This window comes from Phymastichus coffea, unplaced genomic scaffold (assembly GCF_024137745.1).
Source record: "Phymastichus coffea isolate CEN01 unplaced genomic scaffold, Cenicafe_Pcof_1.1 PCOF00140, whole genome shotgun sequence".
NCBI classification, from domain to species: domain Eukaryota; kingdom Metazoa; phylum Arthropoda; class Insecta; order Hymenoptera; family Eulophidae; genus Phymastichus; species Phymastichus coffea.
In genome coordinates, this window is record NW_026706951.1 from 265,814 (window position 1) to 289,828 (window position 24,015).

General features: G+C 44.2%; 4 protein-coding genes across 13 annotated transcripts in view; 2 read left to right on the plus strand and 2 right to left on the minus strand.

Annotated features, from left to right (window-relative positions):
- The first annotated feature begins 532 nt into the window (after positions 1-532).
- On the plus strand, positions 533-4,892 carry LOC131671975 (zinc finger protein 135-like). Of its 7 annotated transcripts, none has more exons than XM_058948840.1 (8): positions 533-668; positions 1,551-1,916; positions 1,994-2,365; positions 2,457-2,672; positions 2,755-2,991; positions 3,062-3,306; positions 3,388-3,781; positions 3,957-4,892. In XM_058948840.1, the coding sequence occupies exons 2-8, from the start codon at positions 1,647-1,649 to the stop codon at positions 4,230-4,232; spliced, it is 2,010 nt and encodes a 669-aa protein (XP_058804823.1). In that variant the 5' UTR covers positions 533-668; positions 1,551-1,646; the 3' UTR covers positions 4,233-4,892. The 7 variants fall into 7 exon arrangements, with proteins under 7 accessions (XP_058804823.1, XP_058804818.1, XP_058804820.1 ...); XM_058948835.1 differs by having other exon boundaries at positions 535-998; positions 1,523-1,916; XM_058948837.1 differs by having other exon boundaries at positions 535-998.
- Position 4,893: 1 nt separating this feature from the next.
- Positions 4,894-6,411, minus strand: LOC131671976 (bifunctional peptidase and (3S)-lysyl hydroxylase Jmjd7). 2 transcript variants are annotated; one of them, XM_058948842.1, is made up of 4 exons: positions 6,098-6,411; positions 5,521-6,009; positions 5,153-5,426; positions 4,894-5,083 (listed from the first exon to the last, which is right to left on the minus strand). In XM_058948842.1, the coding sequence occupies exons 1-4, from the start codon at positions 6,159-6,161 to the stop codon at positions 4,894-4,896; spliced, it is 1,017 nt and encodes a 338-aa protein (XP_058804825.1). In that variant the 5' UTR covers positions 6,162-6,411. The 2 variants fall into 2 exon arrangements, with proteins under 2 accessions (XP_058804825.1, XP_058804824.1); XM_058948841.1 differs by having other exon boundaries at positions 6,083-6,411.
- Positions 6,412-6,586: 175 nt separating this feature from the next.
- On the plus strand, positions 6,587-8,108 carry LOC131671980 (tRNA-dihydrouridine(20a/20b) synthase [NAD(P)+]-like). The gene is made up of 3 exons (XM_058948849.1): positions 6,587-6,817; positions 6,933-7,130; positions 7,205-8,108. The coding sequence occupies exons 1-3, from the start codon at positions 6,726-6,728 to the stop codon at positions 7,968-7,970; spliced, it is 1,056 nt and encodes a 351-aa protein (XP_058804832.1). The 5' UTR covers positions 6,587-6,725; the 3' UTR covers positions 7,971-8,108.
- Positions 8,109-8,158: 50 nt separating this feature from the next.
- Positions 8,159-24,015, minus strand: part of LOC131671979 (protein rhomboid) — a 186,451-nt gene continuing 170,594 nt past the window's right edge. The window contains exons 4-7 of one of the 3 annotated variants that reach the window (XM_058948848.1): positions 18,282-18,424; positions 14,742-14,854; positions 11,927-12,082; positions 8,159-11,604 (exon numbers count right to left, since the gene is read on the minus strand). In XM_058948848.1, the coding sequence (XP_058804831.1) occupies positions 11,321-11,604; positions 11,927-12,082; positions 14,742-14,854; positions 18,282-18,424 (696 nt within the window). In that variant the 3' untranslated portion in view covers positions 8,159-11,320. The remainder of the gene's footprint in view (positions 11,605-11,926; positions 12,083-14,741; positions 14,855-18,281; positions 18,425-24,015) is intronic. The other 2 variants (XM_058948846.1, XM_058948847.1) reach the window with 2 other exon arrangements.

Below are 24,015 nucleotides of genomic sequence, written 5' to 3' on the forward strand. Positions count from 1 at the left end.
GTATTAGTGCTATATATAAAGCAGCGTTTTATTGAAAAGTTAATTTTTTTCCACTGATTGATATTGCTTTGTTAATTTTATATTTATAAGAATTTACATTTTCATTGTCAACAGAGAAAAAATTAAATATTATTCAAAAAAAAAATAAATAATCGAAGTAGAACTATTGAAAGAAATTTAATATCGATACAATAAATCAAAATATCTCCTAACTAGCAGAAACATTGCATTTAAATATTTTCAAATAAACAGTTGAAAAGTACTGCGTAATTTACAGGCATAGATACATCGATACATGTGAAGGTAAACGCATGAAACTCGACACGGCATTCGTCTCAATATGAGTCATGATTTATGAGGCATTCCCGCCGGCGCCGGTGGGTTGGCGGCTTGGCGCGCTTCTATTCTGTTCTGTTTCTGATGTGATACCGCTTGATGGCGTTGGACATCACCGACGCATACGGATTGGCGCGCTTGTTGTGTATACACGTCACGTATATGCTGCTGTGGGTGAGTGTCAGGCGTCAGCGCTGGTGAATGTGCGAATTTCGGCAGCGTTCTGTATCGACCGAGCAAACAATAAACATAAACAATCTTGTACACCGTTTTATTATTGTTCGTGGTCAGATGGTCTTCTCAACGAAATGACTTAAAATACATAGAATAAGGTAGAGACGGAAAAAATAAGCTCGGAAGTCGAATTTTTCGAGTTATTCCAGCAAGCTAAGTGCAAGCGGCAACCTAAAGCGACATAGTCAAGACAGAGCGGCAGACCGCGCATCTGCGTCCTTTTTGGCGCTTGGTTTCCGCCGCTGCCTATGTCACCGTAGAGAGAGAGAAATACACAGCCTCGGAAGAGAGAGGCCATTTTGCTGTCCGTTGATAAGTCCGCGAAGTGGAGTATTAGCATACCGACCGATTTTCAATCCGTACTTCGGCTTTCGAATGTGCGAAAAGTACGTAAATTAAAAGTGTTGATAAGCCCATAATCGCCGACGGTGAGTTTTTCCGCGATTGTTAACTCAACAATTTTTGTCGAGCTGCCAAATTCTCATCAAGCGCCGTGGTTAGGTTACTTTGGCGGCTCACTACTCTCACTTCTACTGGTCCACGCCTAAGCGTATTCCAGATTGCTTTTTGAATTTGCACTTGCTCCTTTGTAAATCATAAATTAATCATTTTATATTTTTAACATTCAAAAATATATTTTTTATTATTTAGTTGGCTGATTTAGAACAATAGCCTTCGAACACGTTTAAAATAAATAAATAATTCTTATAAATAAAATAAATTCAGTTATTTATCATATTAAAAGTCTTAATTCAAAAAATACTAAAATAGATTGATGCTGGTATACCAATTATTGTTTAAATCCCAGTTAAAGTCTTGGTTCGATGAATAGACAAAGGAAATGATAAGTTAATTTAATTTTTGATTTTTCAAGGCTACATAGTTTTTATTTATATTTTATGAATATAAATAAAATATAATCCTTTATTTGATATATTTAAATTCGTGATAGAGGAAAATTCAATCTATTATTACTTAAGTTTGATCACAAGAACATGCAAGATCATAAGGCGTAATTAAAAAAGTGTAATAGTTTTGTTACCCGAAGAAAACTTCAAAATTTAAAGACAATAAATATGGATGTTGATACCCATGTGACTGAGATATTAGAACAAGCTGACGAAGGACAAGAAATTATATTAGAGCCTGAAGGACAATATGAGGAAGATGAAGAAGGCGAAGTTGAAGAGATTGTAGAAATCATAGAAGAAATTGAAGAAGTAGAAGATGAAATTGAAGAAGAAGTTCATGAGGCAGAACAAGTGGAACATGTTGTTGTAGAAGAAGCTGTTCATGCCGAAGAAAGGGAACAAGTATCTACAAACCATTTAGTTAATCATGGAGATGTTAGTATACATGTTTTATCGAATAAATATAAGGAATATTTCAATTTTTGTATTATCTTTTAATATTGTATTTATAGGATATCTCATACATATCTCAAAAACAACAACCCACCCCTAGTAGTGAAACAAATAATATTCAAATTTGCTACGATGCTTCAGCTGATTGGGAGGATGAAGAGCCTAATAATGCAGTGGAGCCCAGTACAAGTGATGGACAATATAATACATACATTACTTATAACAATGGTGTGAACGATGAAGGTAATCCTGGATCTGAGGAAAGAAATCAAATAAATTATGAAGATTGTGTACCTAAAGAAACTAGTGTAGAGGATGAAAATAGTCAACATGAAATAATTCAAAATGAGGAAAACAATTTAATTTACACTGTATTAGGAACTAAAAAACCAAGAGTAAATCAAGAAAATGCACAAGTAGAATTTGTTGAGGTATATATATTCTTATTCAACAAACCACTTTTTATGTAATCTGTCAACTTGCATTTTTCACTAAACACTGAAAATTGTTCAAAATTTTTAGGTTCAACGATTTGCAGAAGAAAATTTACCAGAAGATGGAACTATTTACTATGCAGTAAATGAAGGAGATGGAACATACGTACAAGCAGTTACAGAAGATGGGCAACAGTATCATTATGCTAATGAAGAATCGATGGAGCAAGATAATCAAGAATGGGAAGTATCCAATCAAAATACTCTTGAGGAGCAACAGCAGCAACAACAAGAAGAACAGCAGGTTTGCAAAGATTAAAATGTTATGTTAATACGATAGAACACTGCTAGATGTATATTATTGTGATACTATTATTGTTGGATAGGGAGAGCAAGAACAAATATTTTTGCATGAAGACGAAGATGGTCAACTGTATTTTAAAAACGATCAAGGACAACTTCAGCCAGTATATTTAACACCTGATGGAAATTATGCTATTGCAGAAAATAGCAGTGATGAACAGGACAGTCAAGAAGCTACAAGCCAAGTACAAGAGGAACATATGGAATCAGATAATTATGTTCTTCCTGATTTAGATACAAAACCATATAGTCCTAAGAAGGTAAGATAAAAATTTCTACTGAAATTTTGTACAAATACACAAGTGCTTATTCTATTCAAATTATTTGTAGCGCGCAAAAGATCATTCTCAAGATGATAATGATGATACTGTGACAATATCATTGATTATATCAGAAGATGAGCATGGACAAAAAAGAACACAAGTCATTATACCGACTCCAGCAGAAGCCAAATGTGATATTTGTAACAAATCATTTAAAACTTCCTTGCAATTGCTAAAGCATAATAGATTAAAACATGCTAGAGAAGAGGATATTACAACTCGTAATTTCCCGTGCGATTTATGTCCTAAAAGGTATTTATTTTGCCTAACTTATCGTGTTGTGTAATTTTTAAAAGTATAAAACAATAACAATTAAATAAAAATTATTTACAGATTTTCTGATCAAAATTCGTTAGCACGTCATCGTAAAATTCACATGGGAGATAGACCATTCCAATGTCTAGAATGTCATAAAACGTTCCCTACAGCTAATATACTAAGGAAACATTTATCAATGCATAATCCAGATTCCCATCCATTACCTTGCATTTATTGTGGGCGAAGATTTTCTGACAAAATCAGCTTGATGAAACATGAGCAATCACATTTAGCCGGAGAAAAGAAAACTCATGTTTGTGATATTTGTCAAAAATGCTTTTCAAATCCAACCGACTTGAATATCCATAAAAAAAATCATGATCCAGACAGGAAATTTGATTGCGAAGTCTGCGGACGAGAATTCAATCGATTGAACAATTTACAACGCCATATGATGGTTCATCAGCAGGTAAAATTACAACTCTATGATTCCATTGTTAATATTTATAGTACACAAAATTTTATTTACAATTCAACTATAATAATAATAATAATAATAATAATAATAATAATAATAATAATTGATGTTAAATTATAAGGTCAATAATATTTATTTATAAATTATTATCCAACTGTTATTAAAGAAGCAACAACAACAAGGACCAGGAGGAAGCGAGGAAATCTTATCTTGTAATGTTTGTGGAATCACGTACAAATTTTCAAGCTCCTTGACTAGACACATGGTCACAACGCATATGAATCCTGAAAAGCTTCGTCAAGAAGCCGAAGAACAGAGGAGAAAACGTGAAAACAATTATAGGCGCTATTTAGAAAACCGAAAAACGTACGAAATGCAACAACCAAAGCGCCCCTATCACCGATCTAGAATGTTAGACGACGAAGATGATGAAGCCGATTGATTCTACTGAAATTTTGGCATTAATGACAGTTTGCGATAGTCCACAGTTATTAAAAAAATATATAAATTGACTATGGATACATATTTTCTCATTGAATATTCAACTTTCGAGAGAACTTGGACATTTCTTTGCATATTTAAACTTTTATTATTCGGAGCGTAGATATACTGATAATTATTGAATGTAAAATCTTATCTCTTAAAATAACTTTTGAAGGTATTTATAAAATAGTACATTACGATACTAGTGCGAGAAAGAAATTTTATCTTGGTGTGAATATTTGTGCCCGAACGAATCGAAGGTGAAGAGGCTACACAAAAGTAAAATCACTTTTTCGTACGTATTTAACTTTATTTTTCGATACAACATACGTGAGACAAGAGTTTAAGCATGCTCGATTTCTTGAGCATGTTTAAAGTGGAGTCCTCGCGCACAGAGTCTCGAAAAAGTATATAAGACTCTTATTAGATTTGTATTCTGAATACGAAGTTTATAAAAGTGAAATGAAACTTGTTTTGTTGAATTAAATGTGACTTTGCTTGTATAAAAAAAAGGAATTATTTTTAATGGCGTGGATTTCGCCAAATGTATGAATGTTGAAATTATGTATAATAATATTCTTTAATCATTGACGGCACGATGTATGTGTTGCATATGTGTATTATTTGCATAATGTTTCCAGAAATTTGTAATACGCGTACTTTATGTCATATTCCATGTCATACCAATAGTTTATGGCAATACAGGCGTGTGATTGCTTTACATGATGAAACCATAATGAAGGCAAATAAAGAACGTCACCTTTATCGACTTTGACTTGAATTTTCGTTGCATTTTTATATCTTGGATACCTAAAAATAATCATTGTTAAAAAATTTTTGACATCATTAGTTTGTTATTTATATAGTTAATTAATATACTTTTTATAATTAGGATTCAAAGGATCAATGGAAATCCATGGTACAGAATTCACAAAGTCTTCTTCACAGAGTAGTTCATTTGTATTTGAATTGTCTGTAGTAGTAAATGCACTTTTCACTAGTTTTGTAATCCACTTTTTTGGTTTTACTTCTTTGTAAGTAGCAATTGGGTACTTGTTGTATGGTATCCAAGGTAAATCTGTTGGTGGATGTAAAATGAATTCTTTTGTTCCCGAAATAACACAATAAATATTTTCATATGGATCTTTGTGCACTAAAAATATAACATTTTTTATATTCTTTCTTATAGTAACAAATAAAAAAAGGATTGTTGCAATTAAATTTAAAAGCAATTAAATAACATTTACTTGAACTTATTGCCCTGTGATCACCCATCCAAAAATTTACAGCATCTGGCTTTGACCCAAATGCTTCTGATGCCCAAGATATGTCACTATCAATATCTCTCCAAAGTTCAGAATATTCTTCAAAATTAGAATTCTGTTTTTGAATATAAAAAATACTATCATCACAAGGTTTTTCTAACGTTTCTAAAAAAGCATTCATGGTCATACGTCTTTCTTCTGGCATTACAAAAAACTCTTTATCACTAGTACCAAATAAGGTTTTTTCTTTTGCTATAGCATCTGCATAGCCATTTGGTGTTACAGCTACTGTGATTTCCTTATTACCTATTTTACTTTTCAAATACTCTATCTCCCACTTATCTACAGCAGCCCAGTGTTTTATTCCATTCTTTATTACAACAGGAATATTTTTAGACACATAATTTCTATAAAATGTTAGAGCTGATATTACTGTATGTACCTCAGATACTTCTGTTGGTATATATAATTCTGAAAATAAATATTTCATTCGAAATTACTACTTAACCCTCGTATTAAAACAAGTGATAGTCAAATGAAGTACTTATATAAAATAAACCTTTCGATTCTTGAGACAAAGTACAAAATGCAGTTTCAAGTTTATCCTTTATTGATGTATTCATACTTTTATTTATATTATATATGAATCAAGTTTTTATCTAAGAATTAATATTTTGCGCATAAAAACGACGTGGACGCAAGTGTTGGGAAAAGTAATTTGTAATTCAACCGTACTTTTCTCCAACTAAAAATAAGTAATTTGTCTAATATGTCAAAGCTCTGATGAATTAATTGGAAAAATATAAAAAATATTGAAATTTTAGGTTTTATTATCTTAAATCACTTTTGTCTATATTCGTTGGGTGAACGCATGACGACAAATTAGCTATTCTTTTCGTAAACGAAACAAAACAAAATTAAAAATCTCAATATGTTTTAATGTTGGTAGGTACTGCTATACATATGTAACGTATATGTAACATACATATGTATGTATATGTAATATACATACAGATGTATACGTACACACAGTACAATGTGCAAAGCCGCAGAATAAAAACTAAGTTAAGGTACCAATAACCTAATTCGTCTCTGACATTAACATACCTATAGAAAAGTAAACGATGTTTTCAATCTAAAATTTGTTCATTTGATAAATATGAAAATGTTATAATTAATCAGTGTTGATGCTGTTTGCTGAAATGACGCAAAATATTCTAGATTTACTGGCAGAGCCTAGAATGACCAAAATTTGCGCTCCTATGGTTAGATACAGCAAGTAAGTATAAATAATGATTGCCACATAAGTATATATAATTTAACGCTAAAAATAATTGTAAAATTAACGAAATAATTGTTTTTCTTTCGTAAATTGACTCGAACATTATCATTAGGTTGCAGTTTCGAACCCTAGTAAGAAAGTATGGTTGTGACCTTTGTTTTACACCAATGATCCTAGCTGATTCATTTATACAATCTTCAAAAGCTAGAAATAGCGAATTCTCCACTAGCGAAAATGATAAACCACTAATTGTACAATTTGCAGCCAAAGAAATTAACGATTTTGTAGAAGCAACAGAACTGGTAGCACTGTAAGTATAATAATTATTTTTTTAGTCTTCATGATTATTTCTGTATACATTATTTATTATTCAAAACCATATAGGTATTCAAATGGTGTTGATTTAAACTGTGGCTGTCCACAAAGATGGGCAATGAAAGATGGTTATGGTGCAGATCTTCTGACAAAACCTCAGCTTGTGAAAGACTTAATTTCTCAAGTTAGAAATAGGATACCAAAACCATTCACAGTATCTGTAAAAATCCGTCTCCTAAAAGATATCAATAAGACAATAGAACTATGTCGAATGGTAGAGTCTGCAGGAGCATCTTTCTTAACAGTACATGCCAGAACACCTGATATGCGCAATGAACCTATTGATTTGGAAAATTTAAAATTCGTGAAAAGTTGCATACAGCTGCCAGTTGTTGCCAATGGTAATGTTAGATCTCTTAATGATGCAGAAGTACTGTATAGAGAATCTAAATGTAATGGTGTAATGGTCGCGAGTGGAATTTTGACTAATCCAGCTTTATTTGCTGGATATGCAGCTACCCCTACTGAGTGTATACAAGATTGGCTTGACATTACATCAACCATGGATATTCAGTTTTTATCCATGCACCATCATCTTGTTTTTATGTTGGAAAAAGTGTTGACAAAAAAAGAAAAGTTGATATTTAATGTTTTGAATAATAAAAACGATATATATGCATTTCTTAAAGACCGTTTTAATATTGAACCAAAAACGATTAGTGATAAATATAAAGTAACAGATTGTGAATATCAAATTAAGCCAAGAAAGTTCATCAAACAAAAGAATATTGAAGATGACTGTAATATAGATTTAGAAAATCTATTTATACAATAAAATTATAATTACGTGTTATGTATCTTTTTATCAATCTTTATAAGTTAAAAAATTGTACATTATTTTTTTATGATGTAAATGAGAAACATCGACAAGTACATACGAGATATTCAAGGTTTTTGTAAGGATGTGAATGAATGCATAATATATATATGTGTGTGTATATATATATAATAATAATAATTAAATGTATTTATTTTGAATTAAGTGCAATCATACCAATGTGACTTGTAAAAGCCTTTTCTTCCCTTTTCAAACTTTTTTTACAGAATCTTATTAGCAGTTTTAAAGTTACAATAAATACAATTGGTTTTTTTCTCGCAGTAATTGTTTTTTTAATTTGTGACAAATTTTCAAGAAAAAAGTTTCGCTGGCAGTACAGAGCTTTTGATCCAAACTGTAAGATATAAATTATAATTACTAAGGGAACGTATCATTACTTATAGAAATATTTGGTAAATGCATTTAAATGCTAGCCATCATAAATAATTGTCCGCTTTGTTATGCAAACAAAGATCGATTGGTGCATCAATAGATTCTAGAATCGTCTATCACTGCTGATAAGAATAACGAAATAATTTTATTTGGCGCATCGACTAAACGAACTGTTATGACTGCTTCGAGAAGACGACTCTGGTGAAAATATGTTTATGAAATTTGAGGATGGAATAGTTTTGTTATAGATAGCATGCTTATATTATGCTTCGAATTCAAATTCTATCACTTGAAATGACAAGAGTTGTTTAGAATGCAATCGAGTTTTCAAATATATATCATAAAAATATTGGCACCAGAGTTCCATATCGTTCGAATATTTAATTTTATACAACATTCTGTACAAGGATATTTTCATATTGTCTGATGCGAAGGTTTAGGAAAAATACTGATATCTTTTGTTTTAATTATTCTTCAATTTACAAAATTACAGTGCATCTCTGTACGTCGAGCAAATGTGCCAAAGGATACGCTTCCATTACTCTCAAGGGCAGAAATGCAATGAAACATGATAAATAAAAAAACAGCTATTCTCACTGCTTCATGTGAAATATGTGGAATTACATTTGTTTTCCATCGCACACTTTTCTCTGTCTCGTCCAGCGATAAGCTTTTCACTGCGCGAAATATCCTAGCGAGGAATCATCGTTGAGTTATACAATAAACATTTGAAACGCTTTTTTTCTACTAGCTCCACCTCTTTGGCTTGTGGACTTGTGACTGACCGTATATAATATAAATTATTATGTGTATATATACTTTTTTTCTTTTTAATCTACCATAGTAAAACTTTGCGTCACGCACTCTAGAATCTCTCGACAGTATTTATTGTTTTCTTATTTCTGTCGTGAAAAATAATTATTACAACGACACCTAACTTGATAGAAGGGAAAAGAGCATTAAACTGCATTTACTCTACACGTTTGCCTAAGTAGTTCTTGTTTTAAAACATTGAAGGTTTTGAATATTTTGTGAGATTCCAAGGTACACGAGCAAACAATTTGTTTCTCACTTTAAAACATTCACGCGCTCGATTCGATTCAGGCATCCTTTATGGTAATCATTCCGTGGAAAATGTTTTTGCATAACACCATTACCATGGATTGTTATTTTGACGAGTGATTGTTTATCTAAAGTAATATCATGGTGACAGTGAAAAGAAACCTTAATTACTAAGTTGCAGAAGCAGATACAATTAATTGTGACTGCTTACGTTGAAGCATAGATCGTAATGGATGTATATAGAATCGTAACGAGCTTACAGTTGTAGTATACATAAAACGACCGCCTTTGTACGGAATAGAAACAAAACACAAATTGCATTGAAATGACTTTTCACAAATAAATAGACTATCTAATGCGATTCAGCGACGACACAGCTATACCTTTTTAATCAACACAAACACTTGGGCGTTCTCGCTCTCGCTCTCTCTCGCTCTCTCTCTCTCTCTCTCTCTCTCTCTCTCTCTCTCTCTCTCTCTCTCTCTCTCTCTCTCTTTCTCTGCACACTTATACATAAATAATAAACGTAGTACAGGGTTTCAGCTTTAGAATAAAGGTATTGACAATGATTAGAACTGCTATACACATTTCGATTTGACTCTTTATCAGCAATCCTTCACCCAAGTATATTTACAACGCAAATAGTTGAGATCAGCCTCGAGCTTGCAAGCTTATCCTTTAGCAACGGGAAAGTATGGAAACACTCTACAAGGCAGAAGTGGCTTAAATATTCTGAAGAGACATCGAAAGAAAATGAAGTAGAAAGAAGAAAGAGAGCAAAGAAACGCGATCAAGAGAGCAACCAAACGCTCATCACTGCAAAGAAGCAAAGAAGCCGAAGCGATCGGTTCTGCGTGTAAAGTGCTCCACAGACAAGTAGCGCGCGAGTCTCCCTGTTGTACGTGCGTAGGCGCACAGCAGACTGAATTGTTCGCGCGCCGTTCCGCTCGTCCAGCCCTTGAGTACTAATTGACTAGCATCGTTCATCACTCTCACTCTTACTCTCATTCCGTCGCGAGCTCTGCTTTTGGTCGACTTTGCTGCTTTTGCTGCTCCGCTGTGCCGCCGTGCCGCCGTGCCGCCGTGCCGCCGTGCCGCCTGCTCGTTCCCTTGCGCGCGCAAACGGTAAACTCGACCAACTCGGTTCGTTGCGCCGAATAAACGACAGTCAGCGGACAGACGAGCGTCTGGCATCGACGTTCGCACGGACTTGCCTTTGCGATACAGCCCAATTTCGGCGCGTACAAGGACGGCTGAACGCGATGCTACGAGCGACCGCCACGACAGGACTAACTTAAGAACACAGTCGAATCCTCGAGACGAACTGGACGATCCGTCCGAGTGAGCTTACTTATTGGTACATCTCAAGAATCTCTCAAGGAATGCGAATCACAAGCGCAAGCTCGAGTGGACTGTCTCGGAACGTTTAAAAAACGGAAAACGAAGGCAAAAGAAGGCAAGAGAAGGCAACAGGCTGCGCATACCCGTTCCACTCGCTCGCTCTCTAGCTGTACAATATTTACAATGAACAACAACAGCACAGGCGCACGCTTTGCGATCGCAGCGCCATACAGAAAAATATCGCTCGTCCTCGCGCCTCGCGCCTAGCGTATCGCCTCTCGCTCCTTTCGCTCTCAGTCTTATCTCGATGGGGCGCTCCTTGGCCAGTGCTTCACCGTACCGCTCCGCCGCTGTGCCCAATGCTACACGCAGCCTCGTCTCTGGCGCGACGACGACGACGACGACGACGACGACGACGACGACGAGGGCTGCGGCTGCGGCGGCGGCGGCTCTGGAGCCTCGCGTTACGTCACCCTCATCACCGGGTGGCCGTAAGCGAAGCTCACCTCGCGTCATGGGTAGTCCGGGTGGAGCAGGTTGTACATGACGGCGAATATCGTGCAGGCGGCGTACACGCCCAGCGCCACCCACCAGAGCAGCTGCTCGTGCAGTCGCTGCTCAAAGTTCTTGAGCACCAGCAGACCGATCGTCAGGCCCGCCAGCGCCCCGGTCAAGTGCGCCACGTACGAAACCGGCGGGCCTGCCAGTTGTTCCGACGCCGAGGCGTAGGCCACCGGCGGTCCCAGCTGCTCGGCTGCGTACCTGTCGTAGATGGCGAAGCCCACGTCGGCGCTCGCTGAAACAGTCGGACACCAGACCGTATTAACTGTCTTGGCTGCGATTGTCGCTTGACAAGGTACAAACGGCAGGTTTCGCTGTGCTCGCTGGCCGAACGAACGACCGATCGGATATCGATCGAGTGCATTGCAATCGAGAATCTCAGCGTCGATTGGCCAAGGCTTGTCGAGCCTATTGGCTAGGCACAGCACTTGCTGTGTAATTGGCTGCGAAAAGTGCAGCTCGGACTGATCAAGCACGACTGGCCAATGACACCGACACGACACGAGCGTCCGCGGAGGGAATGAGGAGAATTCGGGCGAAAGTCACTCGAGACTTACCGATGATGAAGATGCCGATGAGGCGCACGATGCCAAACTCCATGTTGTTGTAGTTGAGCATCACGTTGGCGAGATGCGCGGCCAGCAGTGCGTACACACCGCCGCTGGCACCCACCAGGCACACGTCCGTGTCGAAGACTGATGTACCCAGAGAACCTGCAAGTGAACGTTGAGCGAGCGTCAGTCGAACGTTGCACGGGTCGGTTGATCGTCATAATATAATTTGCGCGATTGACCAGCAACGGCAGATTATTCATTTAACATTTGGACAAGAACTGCAGCAGAGAAACAAATAGAGATGCAGTCTTGATCCGCGTTTTCGTTGCATCCCTTTGACTGGTCGAAGCGACCCACGGGCGTCAGTTCGACTCAGCTTGTCTGCATACTTTACTTTTTATTTTTGTTCACTAAATAAATAAACGTTCGGAGAAAAATCCAACACCAGACGAACTTGAAGCTTGGCTCGGGCAATAGCGATGAATTAACAGCATCGCGGTATTATCATTGCCAATAGTGATGGTCACGAGTGGTGGTCCGTTTGGCATGCGAACACGACGACGATATTGGAGTAGCGCAAACACGCGCTCTTAATTAATGGTCAATGCCGGCGCGTAAATCGTAATTTCGAACAGATCGAGCGAGATTGTCCGGGCATAAGATCGACGACGCAAGACTGTACGATGATCGTCCGGTCGAGTGGCAAACGGTCCTTTGGTCCTTCTGGAAAGACCGCTGAGAGACGGCAGAGCCGCGAGCGAAGTCTGCTCGATCATCCGCGCGAGAGCGCAAGAGGAAGAAACGTGAGCGACGAGCTCTCATCAATTCGGGGCACCATTACGACTCGGACGTGGACGAAGCCGGAGGCATCGATGCAAGCGCATTAGCCTTCGCAGCGGTGTGGCTTCGGATGTCGATTTGGATGCCGATTCGGATGCCGATTCGGATGCCGATTCAGATGCCGATTCGTGTCCGATCAACAGGCCAAGAAAGCTCGTGAACAACTCATTGGGTTATTGTACGGTTGCGACAATCCGCGACCGAGTTGATAAAGAGCATCTGCTTTGAAAAAATAAAGAAAGCTATAACGATCGCACCGTTTTCCGTGGCGCACGGTATACGCGCTCTTTGGCGCTCTCAAGAACACAACCCCCCTTCGACCTTTCTATCTCTCCGCGCGCACGAGCCACGCTTGCCTCCGTTTCGCCTGCATTTTTTCGTACTTTGTCGTTCGCCCGTTGCTTCTTACATCTCGAATCGCAGCACTGGTTGCACTTTCAAACGACAATTACCGCGCGATTTACGCGCGATTTACGCGCGATTTACGCGCGATTTACCTGCGATTCATGCACGGACAGACTCAAAATTCTCTGGCTTTTTGTTTCCTCAAAGGCGAACGAGCATGCTGTTATTTTCTGCATTCGACGTCGCGTCCAAAGGATATTTACAAAACTATCCCGCACGGAAAATTTGCCAATATTTGTTTGTTCGCGCGCATTTTTTTTTTGGTTGATTGAAAGGAACGTCGGTAAAAAACAGAAAATAACCCCCCCCCCCTCTCTCTGCCGGGGAGGAAAATACTTTGAGGGCTCTCTTTTTATTGACTTTTCCGGAACATCGATACACGTATATATCTGCACGAACGAGCGCTGCTTCACTGCGGCGGAAGTGATCCGATGCGGTCGAATGCAGGATGAGAGACTTGTTTTTTCTTTCCTCTCCTGCGAATGGTGAAACAGTGTTGCCAAAAAGAGAGAGAGAGAGAGAGAGAGAGAGAGAGAGAGAGAGAGAGAGAGAGAGAGAGAGAGAGAGAGAGAGAGAGAGAGATGAAAAAAGGCAAAATAAAGCGTGAAATGAATTGTCACGTGGTCGGGGCGCGCGTAAACCGACTTGAACCGGCGGAATGTCGGTTCAAGTCGGCATGAATAACACGTCGGTAAATATTTTCCTTGTTAGCGCGGCAGTATTCACGGGCAAGGCGATAACGCGATCTGTTCGAGTTAAAATGGAATAAGAACGGGGCGAAAAGCAACGTTTCGTTGATCCGAGAAGAAAAGTAATCCAGAGCGAATCTGTTTCTGTCTACAAGCGAATGAAGATTAAAGAGAGTTATTTCGTGGGAGGATAAAAGAATGAAAATGAATCGTAATTGGCCGAAGGATACGAGAAATAATTGTTAAGCAGGGCGCGCGCGTTGGCGCGTTCGCGCGCTCGCGCGCTCGCGGCGGCATAAGCGAGATAGATAAGGATCGGCCGTGGGAAATTAGGAAAGTAGGGACGGAATATACGACGCGCGACTCTTATCTCTCTCGTATGAAAGTTGGGCTACACAGGTATAGGTCTTTTACCAAAGAGATAATACATGGCGCCTTATCGCGCTCTTCTTGGTTTTTGCCGTTGTCTGTTTAACAAACAGACTCGACCTACATCGAGCTACATCGCTGAGCGCTGTTGAGCTTTATATTCCGTTCGACGAGAGCCGTGGCAGGCAGTTGCGTAGAGTACTCGCGGACCAGGATCAGCGGCCAACTGAGGCCTTTCGTTTTGTCTTGTTGTGGCGCACGAGCGCGTGCGTGGCATTGTGCTGGCGACAGGCCGCGGTGGGCGCCTTTAATCGAAACTGCAGAGAGAAGCCCACGGTAAACTAATTTAAGTTATAATTGCTTCGACAAAATAAAAAGACTCGGCTCAGTCGTGCGCGTTATTATGACGCGCGACGTCGGTTCAAGTTGGAGCTTGCAAGTTTAATTAAAAATCCGGCGGTGGCGAGCGCTCGCGTTAATTGTTTCGTCGCTCGCCAATCGCTCGGCAAACTCACCGGCGAGCACACCGGCCATGTACACGGCGGCGATCCTCAGGCTGCCGTGCACCATCTCCAGCGGTAGACCCACGACCACCTGCACGCCCAGATTGAACAGCAGGTGGAGCCATCTGAAACAAAAACCAGCACGTCTGGCTTGAGTTGTTTGCTCGAAGCGCGTACGACGTACGAAACCTACGACCAAATTATCGGCGAGCGACTCGTTGCCAATAGCAGCTTCGATCGTTCTCGCGTGACGCACGCTACTTCGATGGCGCGCTAGCTTCCATCAAAAACCAGATATTTGACCGACGCATCCGCCGCCGATTCAGTCGCCAAAACACAACTTCACAGCTCGATCGGTCGATCGCCTACAACAGCACTGCGCGAGCAAACTGTCATAGGTGTGTGCAAAGAAACGTTTCGGCGTAGAGTTGGACTGACGTTCGTTTGCTCTAAACAACCGAAAATGCCCACTGAGACGGATCGCGATTGGGACGATCAGTCAAGAGTAGTAGCGTCTAAGCGTCGCAGAGTTGAAAGCATTTCTCGTCGTCGCGAGAATTTTTGCCTGGCGCATTTCGCCGAGTGGAAAACGGATCAATCCGTGCGGTGGGCTGCCAGCGAGAGAGAGAGAGAGAGAGAGAGAGAGAGAGAGAGAGAGAGAGAGAGAGAGAGAGAGCGAACGAGACGCTCGCAGTTGGCGAAATGGAAAGTTGCCTGCGCGAAAGAGAGAAAAAGAGAGCGAAAATGTCGTTTGAAGCCGAGCGAGGAGTTTTCGCGTCGACGCGCTCGCACTGCACTTTCCATTTATCACCCAGAGACAAGCCTACGACTCGACAACTCTCCGTTCTTTTTTCTTCTCTCACGGTAGCGGCACTTGTGCTTATTTCTCTCTTGTTCCTTTTCTGCACGCATCGCTGTTTTTCCGTTCGTTTGTCGCTCGATTCATTGCCGATTGATTCGTTTGATTTTTCTAGTATAGCCACGACCCTGGAGGCAGCATTCGTTTCTCGTTAGTCGCGCATCGATTAGCGTTTTCACTGGAATTTTATCATTTCAACAATGGGAATCTACTTTCGAGTATGGAAATGAAAGGGAAGGGAGTGTGAGTTTGTCGAGAAAAAGCAAACAAATGCAATTGAAAGGTAAGCGTGGAGCAATTGATTAGGAGCAAGGCACGAAGGAAGCAAGGCTAAACGCAAGGCGTATCCCAATAAATTATTCAATCGAGTTGTGTTCGTGGTTCGTGCGTTGGCTCCAAATTCGCAGTTTGCTCTCGCGTTTTCTCGTTAGCGCCGTAACAAGCTGCCTCTTATCTCAAACGCCAAAAATCGAATGTGTGTCCGCTTCTTTCGCTCTCTCGCGGGCCCATGAGTTCCACAGGGCGCTGCCCGTATAAGCCTCGTTCTTCGCTGAGCGTTGCGCTACGAAGGGCTGGTCGCTGGCCTTTTCAAAGATTCAACAATTCTAGATTACACGGAGCCAGCGAGACGACCAGGCAAATCGAAAATCGATGCGAATTTGCCAATTGCTGGAACCCAGAGAAAAGATAAAAAATATCGGCAATACTCCGCGCCCCATTAGTCGATGCAATCGTCTAATGGAGCGAGAGTCCCGTGGTATTACCGTGGCGCGTAGAATATACTAATGGATTGCAAACAAAGAAGAACGCCACGGGCGGGCGCGCAACGATGCCTCAGCCTTAGCCATTAGATAGGGCAGTGTATTAACCGATTGCCTTAGTGCGCTTATCGTGTTTTGCTTTATTTTCGCACGTCCGTCGTCGGTCGCCATCCCCGCGCCGAAAGCGTTTGAATAAACAATGCTGCCGCGGCGTGTCGTCCTGATTTTCATAATTGCGCCACTTTACGGTGCAGCCTAATGCGAAAGCCGATAGTCGAATAAAGAAGGCAGCGAGGCGGCGTCGAAGAAGAATGAAAACGAGCCGTTGGCGCTCTTCCTGCGGCCCGGGAGCGTAATGGCCCGAGCGCCTGGCTGCTCTGCGCATAATCGCCTATATAGGTCGTATCGGAGGCGCATCATTATTCAAATGTACGCGGGTCCAGGAGCTTCCGGCGCAGCATTTCACTTCCGCCGCGGCCTCGCACTCCACTCCCTAGCTTGCTTCCCTGTTGCCCAGGGGCCACAGGTGCGCGCCGGCAGCGGACCAACGATTCACGGCGCCACTGCAGCTTCGCTGTTGCGCACGCCGCGCCGTCAATCGGCCGGCTCGATAAGCCGCCGTCCGATCGGTGCACGCCGCCGCCGCCGCCGCCGCCGCCGCCGCCGCCGCCGCCGCCGCTGCCGCCGCCGCACACGCGGCCTGGCTACTTTCACACGGGAAGCGACAAAAATGCTCGTTCTCAGCGCCCGAGAAAGAGAGTCGATCGCGCGCGCGCGCGCACTGCCGGCTCTTCTTCTCGCAGCCAAAATCGCAACGAGTCTTATTTTCAAAGCGACGCGTCTGCCAGCATCCCATTCAAAAGTCGCGTGCGCGCACGCGTTTCCTTGGCTCGCGGCGCTGCTTCCGCTAATTAGCGCCGCTAAACCGCCGTTCTCACGGGTCGAGGCGGCGCTTTCCTACCTGCGCGTCGCGGCACTTGCCCGCGCAGCTTGTTTGGGTATCGCTGGCAATCGGTTTATCGACGCGCGAGAAAATCCACGCGCGAATGTCAGCGACAAAGGCGTGCGAACGCTGCCCGGATGCTCGATCTCTCCCTCCCTCCTCTCGGCGATTGCGCAATTGTTATCGGCCAACCTTAGCGCCTCGCGCGCACGACTCCCAGCCGCGTATTTTTCTCGACTCTCGCGTGACCTGCGAGCGCGCCGCGCTGCAAATCTGCATACGATTATCGCTCTCTCTCTCTCTCTTCACGCTTTCGTGCGTGACTCACATTTCTCTCTCCAGCCCGCCCTTCGCTGCCAATCGTCATTTCAGCGCCTGTTTTTGCTGTCGGCTTCAAAATCCTAACGCGTGTTTCCGAGGCTAAGTGAAAAGTCTATTAATCAATTGAACGGACGCGGCGCTACGGCGCTACGGCGCTACAGCGCTACGGCGCTACGGCGCTACAGCGCTACGGCGCTACTGTCGCCAGAAGAAAAGTTTCCGCGGAAGAGGCGAAAAGATGCTCTTCCTTGAGCTTCCGTACGAGTGGAGCGTTTCACGGCGAGTACTGGGCAATGATGCGCCATCCTCGCAGGTACGAGCTAAGTAATGACGTCGCGGCGACGGTCTATGCTCTTCTAAACAAGAGCCCATCGAAGAGAAAGGTCTTTGTGGCGTTGTTTCGCATCGCTGCAAGGAGCTGGTTGTGGCTAAAGCTCTTTTTAAATACGTACGCTTGGGCAAAGAGACACGAGCACACGAGAGACAGATCGCGGAAAAAGAAGCCGCAGCGAGGCGCACTGTGTCGCACACCAATGATCGTCGTCGATAATCTGACCGGAGAAAAGCAAGTTGCGCGCGCACCCTCACAAATTTCGAAGTATTCGCGCGAAAGTATTCCAAGAGATGCCGAACGACCACGGCGCGAGGCAAAGTGCGAGTGTACTCACCCAGCGTGAAGGAACATGTAAAAGGCGAACCTCCAGAGTTCAAGCCGTTTGTCTGGTCGGTAGATGAATACACTGTCGATGGGGACCGGCCCCGAAGGATTCACTTTACCCTTGACCACTGTGTAGTAGGTGAAGAAACCCAGCTGCAACAGACGAACAAGTTGGGCATCATTATTCGATCGTTCGTTATCAAGAGGCATAGAGGTAGGTGTCCCAACGATCGGTGCAATCTGTAAGATAACGGTGCCACGACATTGGGCGTCGCGATGCCGGCTTGAAAAATTCCAGCGGAAAGCTGCTACCGGGCCAGAAAACGGAACTCGAGCGCACTCGAGCCTCGCTTATCTCCGCCGCGCGTTGCCCTTTTCGGCGCGGTGTTCATTGGCGAGTTGCCGTTGTCGTGCCGTTGTCGTGCCGTTGTTGGCGCTGGCTGCAAACCATTGCGCAACTCCAGCTCCCGTCCAGGACTGACTTCGCAGCAGCAGCACCCCCCGCTGTGCTCTAGCTCTCTGCATTGACTGATGCATCAACTGGCGATTATGCGGATGGCCCGACGAAGCTTTACCAGCACCCCCATCGCTCATGCTCCATTGTACAAACAAACGTCGCCAAGTGGAGCGCTTTATCATAAAGCAGCGCGAGCCGTCTAACTGCTGACACTTGACGAAAGATGCGTGCGATACGAGCAACCCCGACTGCACGAAACATAAACTTATGCTTTTACGACGGGTAATAACAATTTTCCAACGCTGAAGCTGGAATAACGGAAGCGATTGGTCGGACGCGATAACGTCGACGTCGACGTCGTAACCGTTTCTCTTATTCGCCCAAAATCTCACGGGGGAGGCTGTGTAATGCTTGCCACAGCTCGTCACAATACCACAGACGCTACGTCGTTCTTTTCCATGCAACCTACCTCTCAACAATCACGAACGTACTATTTTGTTTATTTTACTACGCGCATCGTTTTTATTTCACGAGTGCGATGATTAAAACGTTGTTAGGTTGTTTCCTACAAATCATTCTTTTATACTTCATTCTTGAAAAAAAAATTACAAATTCTTTTGGCTGTAACTTTTTTCATTAAAATAACGATGGGCATCTTCTTTCTTAAGACTATATATATAAAACTTGAGAAATTTATGTTACCTTTTTTTCGGTTCAAATATGTATTCATATATTTTACCCATAAACTTATGCATATCCTCAAGCGTTGGAAGGAATAGGTACATGTACATAAGAAAAAAGTCAAGAGAGAGAGAGAAAATAGAGAGCCAAGATTGAAGAAAATGAATAAAAAAAAGACGAAAGAAAAGGCCTGCAACTTTTTTCCTTCTTGAGTAAGAGAGAGAGGGAGGTCGACAGCCGCACGCAGCGATAACGCTGTTAGGTATGCAAATTAAAGCGCGCGCGGATGAAGTTCCGCGGGGTGGAAGAAAAGTTTTTTTTCTATTTGCGCGTAATCGAGGCGATGATAAGTCGGAGCTTTTCTCGTAGCGGCGAGACGCACACAATGAACGATGAGAGTAAATCCGATGTACTACTCTCCGAAGGAAGTATGTTCGTTAGCCAACTTTTTTCTTGAAGCTGATGAAAATTTGATTAATCAAGCTTACGCCAGAGAAAAAGTAGTCGGTAAGAATCTTGGAAGTTGAAATCGAGATGAGCGAGTTCCTTATTTTTCTCTTTTTCTCGAAGCAGAACAAAGAAAATATTGGTATCGTCTGGTGATTCAAAGGAGGAGAGCGTTTGCACGTTCGCATTGAAAGCGATTTGTTTAGCGACAGGAATTTGCGCCAGTGGAGCGAGTCAGCGTCCGGTCAGGCATTAGTACGCGAATATCCAATAAGGGCGCATTGACGGTAAATCAAAAAAAAACAAATGGCTTAATGAATAGCCGAATAATTGGCGGTATTGAGCGTGAAGAAACAAAACCGTCATCAATAAAGTGCCGGGCAGGGGGGGGGGGGCTGAGTTATCGCATCGATAACAAACGATCGATTTAATAGTCACACAGCCAGTGCAGAGCCAGAGGCGGCGTGCGATTATTCAAATGCAATCGCGCTTGCGATTCTTGCGCCTCATTTGGCCAAACAATGGGAATTATGCGTTGCCTATATAGAAAAGCTCCTTTCCGCTGGCTCAGCTTTCAGCTTGCCGAATATCGGATAAATGCGAACGAGCATACAAAGGACGCCGAATGGGCCAAAAAATTTGGCGAATCATTGTCGTGATTGTTGCTGAATGTTTCGTTGGCTATCGAACAAGTGCAGCGATTGTTGGTCGAACGGGAAAGCACGTCTAGGTAGTAAGCTGGCGAGAGACAAGCCAAAGATCTGACTTGAAAGTTTGGCCTTGAGCTAATCGGATTGGGCGGTATCGAGTGACGATTAGCATCGCCGAGGAGGGAGAGCAAAAGAGAGAGAGAGAAGGGGGGGGGGGAGGAGGCAATGATCGGGGTAGAGAAGCAAGCAAGTGAGCAGGTTGCCGGCAACTGGGCCAAACAGTGGCAGAAACGCGCGGTCTGCATGTAAATTGGACGCGCGAGCAAGTTTGTCGCGCCTCCCTTCCGGCCAACTTGGGCTAGGATTCTAATCTGAAATTCGGCCGAAAGAGGAGAAAGAAAAGAGGCAAGCAGGCGAAGCTGCAGTCCGCGGGAGGCCCAAGGATGTCGCTACTGTCGTGAAAATTACTCGTCGACGTCGACGCTTCGAGAGTTATTATCGAGTTTGCGAGAGGATGTAAGTTGCCAGGGGAGGGCAAAGCCGCGGCAGAGGACTTGCCTTATCTTATCTCGCGGCGGTTTCGCCGTAGTTTCTCGCTGCTGCGCGATGATGTATTGCATATATTATCCGTATCGCGTTACGCGCCCGCGCGTCTAAAGGCGCCAACTGTTATAACAATGCTTCCTGCGATGTTTGCGAGTGCCGCTGCTTTCGCTCTCTCTCTCGCCGGCTGCTAAGTTTATAATTGATACCGCGTGCGCGCAGCTACCGCCAACTTTCGTGCCAATATTCCAATATTTGGTGGCAACTGCTTTCTATTGCCCGCTTTTCCGCGAAAATCAAGTCGATCGATCTCGACCGAAGGGGAGAAATTCTCGGGACAACCGAGAGAGCAGCGACTAGCGGCGGCGCGCTAAAGCCGCCAAGTCGCCAGGCCACTGTACTGCAAAAGAAGAGCCAGGCACAGACCGCAACGGCCAGATGAAATCCGGCCTTAGTTAACCGATTCCGCTTCTCCGATTTGACACATGTACGTAGACGTTCTTTCAATGAAAGCTGTCGTCTATGGCGCGAACGCTCGCAAGTACGAGATTTCTGTAGAAACTGCAGAAAAGGAGGCGGCTCGTCGATGCCTGCCTGCAAGGAGCACAGAGCGCAGTCATGTAATCGCCGAGTTACGCATCCAGCAAGAGGCAGGGCGCGCGCGAGCCACTGAAAGAGAAATGGAGCGGGAAAGGATGTATCTTGCTGCCTGCTCCCGGACGAAAATTGCCCGGACAAATTGAAAATCCTTTATCGAGCTGAAATCGCCGGAGCAGATAATTGGTGTGAGCAGCAGTGGCGCTATTCTTATGCTTCTTTTATGGGTGCGACGAGCGTCGTTTATTGCCGCTTCCATACGTGCCGGCGCGTAAATGTCGCTCGAGCGCGACTTGCGAATCTGCCGCCTCGGGAACGCCGAGAACTCGCTGGGTCTTTTGGCTCGCGAGAAAGTTTGCCGGGCTGGCTGCGAGCCTGGATCGGCGAGTTCCAGTTGCGATTCGTCAAGCGCTAGGAAGGGCTGGGCCCGCGAGCGCCGAGAATGAAAAACGAGGCGAATGCGAAGGCCGGGAAGAGGGGGAGGAGCACGGCTCAGCCACAATTAGCATTAACGAATGCAAGGAATTTAATCTCCCCCGTGAAATCGCAGTGCATCTCGCGTATTTGTGGGAAAAGCGAGCCTCTCGGCCAGCGCTAATTAGTCACTTTCTGTCTCCCTTCCTGCCGCCTTATCGGACATTTCCATCGGCATGTAAGCCCGTCCGACATCCGAGAACGCCCAAAGGCTCATCGGTCATAGCGAGCTATCGACAATCAATGCCTAGGCGCGCTTATCGGCTGCGGCAATTAAGTTTGCAGTTGCGCGGAAAGCTGACCGGGACGTTTGACTAGCCGGACGGCTGTTACGGGCGCGAAAAGGCCTTGGCGCTAATCTAAAAATGCGAATAGCGCTGAATGGCCCACGGACACGCGACGAGCGCCGGTTGGCTTCTGCTCTTTCGTCGCGAATGGCTGGTCTTCTGGGCGCCCGTGCCTCGAGCTTATCGGGCCTTTTCATCTTGGTCGCAACGAGGAGAAGAGTGCACCAGCCACGCGTGGGCCCATCAGAGCTTGGTGCGCCAGCAGGCCGCGACAACGGCTCGCGATATTGGCCGCCTCTTATCGTCTCTGATTGTAGAGCAGCGGCTCCAGCGGCTCCAGCGGCTCCAGCGGCTCCAGCGGCTCCAGCGGCTCGCTTCTATACTGTAGATTACAGATTGTTATCTGTCGTTTTGGGGCTCTCCGGGCGCACAGCGGGCTGTGCGCACGGTCGGCCAGGCCGAAACAGAGCTCGACTGCACCAAGAGCAGTCCTCGGTGCGCGCAGGAGCCGCGCGGCCGCTAATCGAATATTCAAATCGAAATTCAATCGAACGTCCTCGCAGATCCGAGCTGGTCTGCGAAGCCAATCAGAGGCTTCTTTGTGCTTCTTTGTCGCCAGTCGATTTATCGTCGTGGCTGGCGCTGCTTTTTCCGCGGCGCCTTATCTAAACGCCCCATCAAATTTATATTTATTCCAGCGCCAACGAAGCCAGCGGGCAAGGAACGACAAATGGCCCTCGTAATTCCGACTAATCTCGCGCGCTGTCTGCCCTCCTGTCGATCTGGCTTTGTTGCGCACGCCTCCGCTTCCTTTCTGATCTCGCTCTCGCCGCGACGATTCGGGAGCAGGGTTGCCGCTCGCGCAAGCTGCCGGCAGCTGCAACGAGCTCTATTTTCGATCGCGATTGCAACGCGTCTTCGGGAATAGGTCCGCCTGCAGCCGACGCTCCCCGGCTCGACGAACTTGACCAAGTTTTCGGCGCGTTCCGTCTCTTCTCCCAACTAGACGGGACGCTTGCCTGTCCCTCCGCCACTGTCGTTGTGCAACGATCGCGTATGCGCCGAGCGATCTTTACCGGATGCACGCGCGCAAGCTGCTCTTTGGAACTGTCGCGTCCAGTGCAAGCGTCCGACGTAGCTTATCTTGTCTGGATGATCGATCGTGCACTACGCTCGAGTCGACCAAATCGAGCGGTCTTTCTGCAGCTACGACCAAAGTTCGCGGAGTCTCGGTTTTTCTTTGCGCAGTCGGTCAATGAAACGCGTCAATGAACTGCGCTCGGAAGAGATGACAGTTGAAACGGGGCAACGCGCAAAAGCAGGAGGGCGCGAGAAGCGCAGAGAAGCCCGTAAGCTCGCTTCGCACTGGCTACGCATCGTTGATGCTACTGTTCCAGTTGGCTTTCGTTTTTCGTCGCATCGATCGAGAGGTCACACGTGCAACGCACGGAGTACAAAACGGTGATCCGTGAGTCCGCTGCCGGGCTCGAGTTGTCCCCGTGAAGATGCTACGTTCGCTTGCTTCCTGATACTTTCTATAGCCGACGGTTACGTCGTTTCGTCGCGAGCGCACTCGTTCTCGGACGAACAACTGACGCGCGAATATGG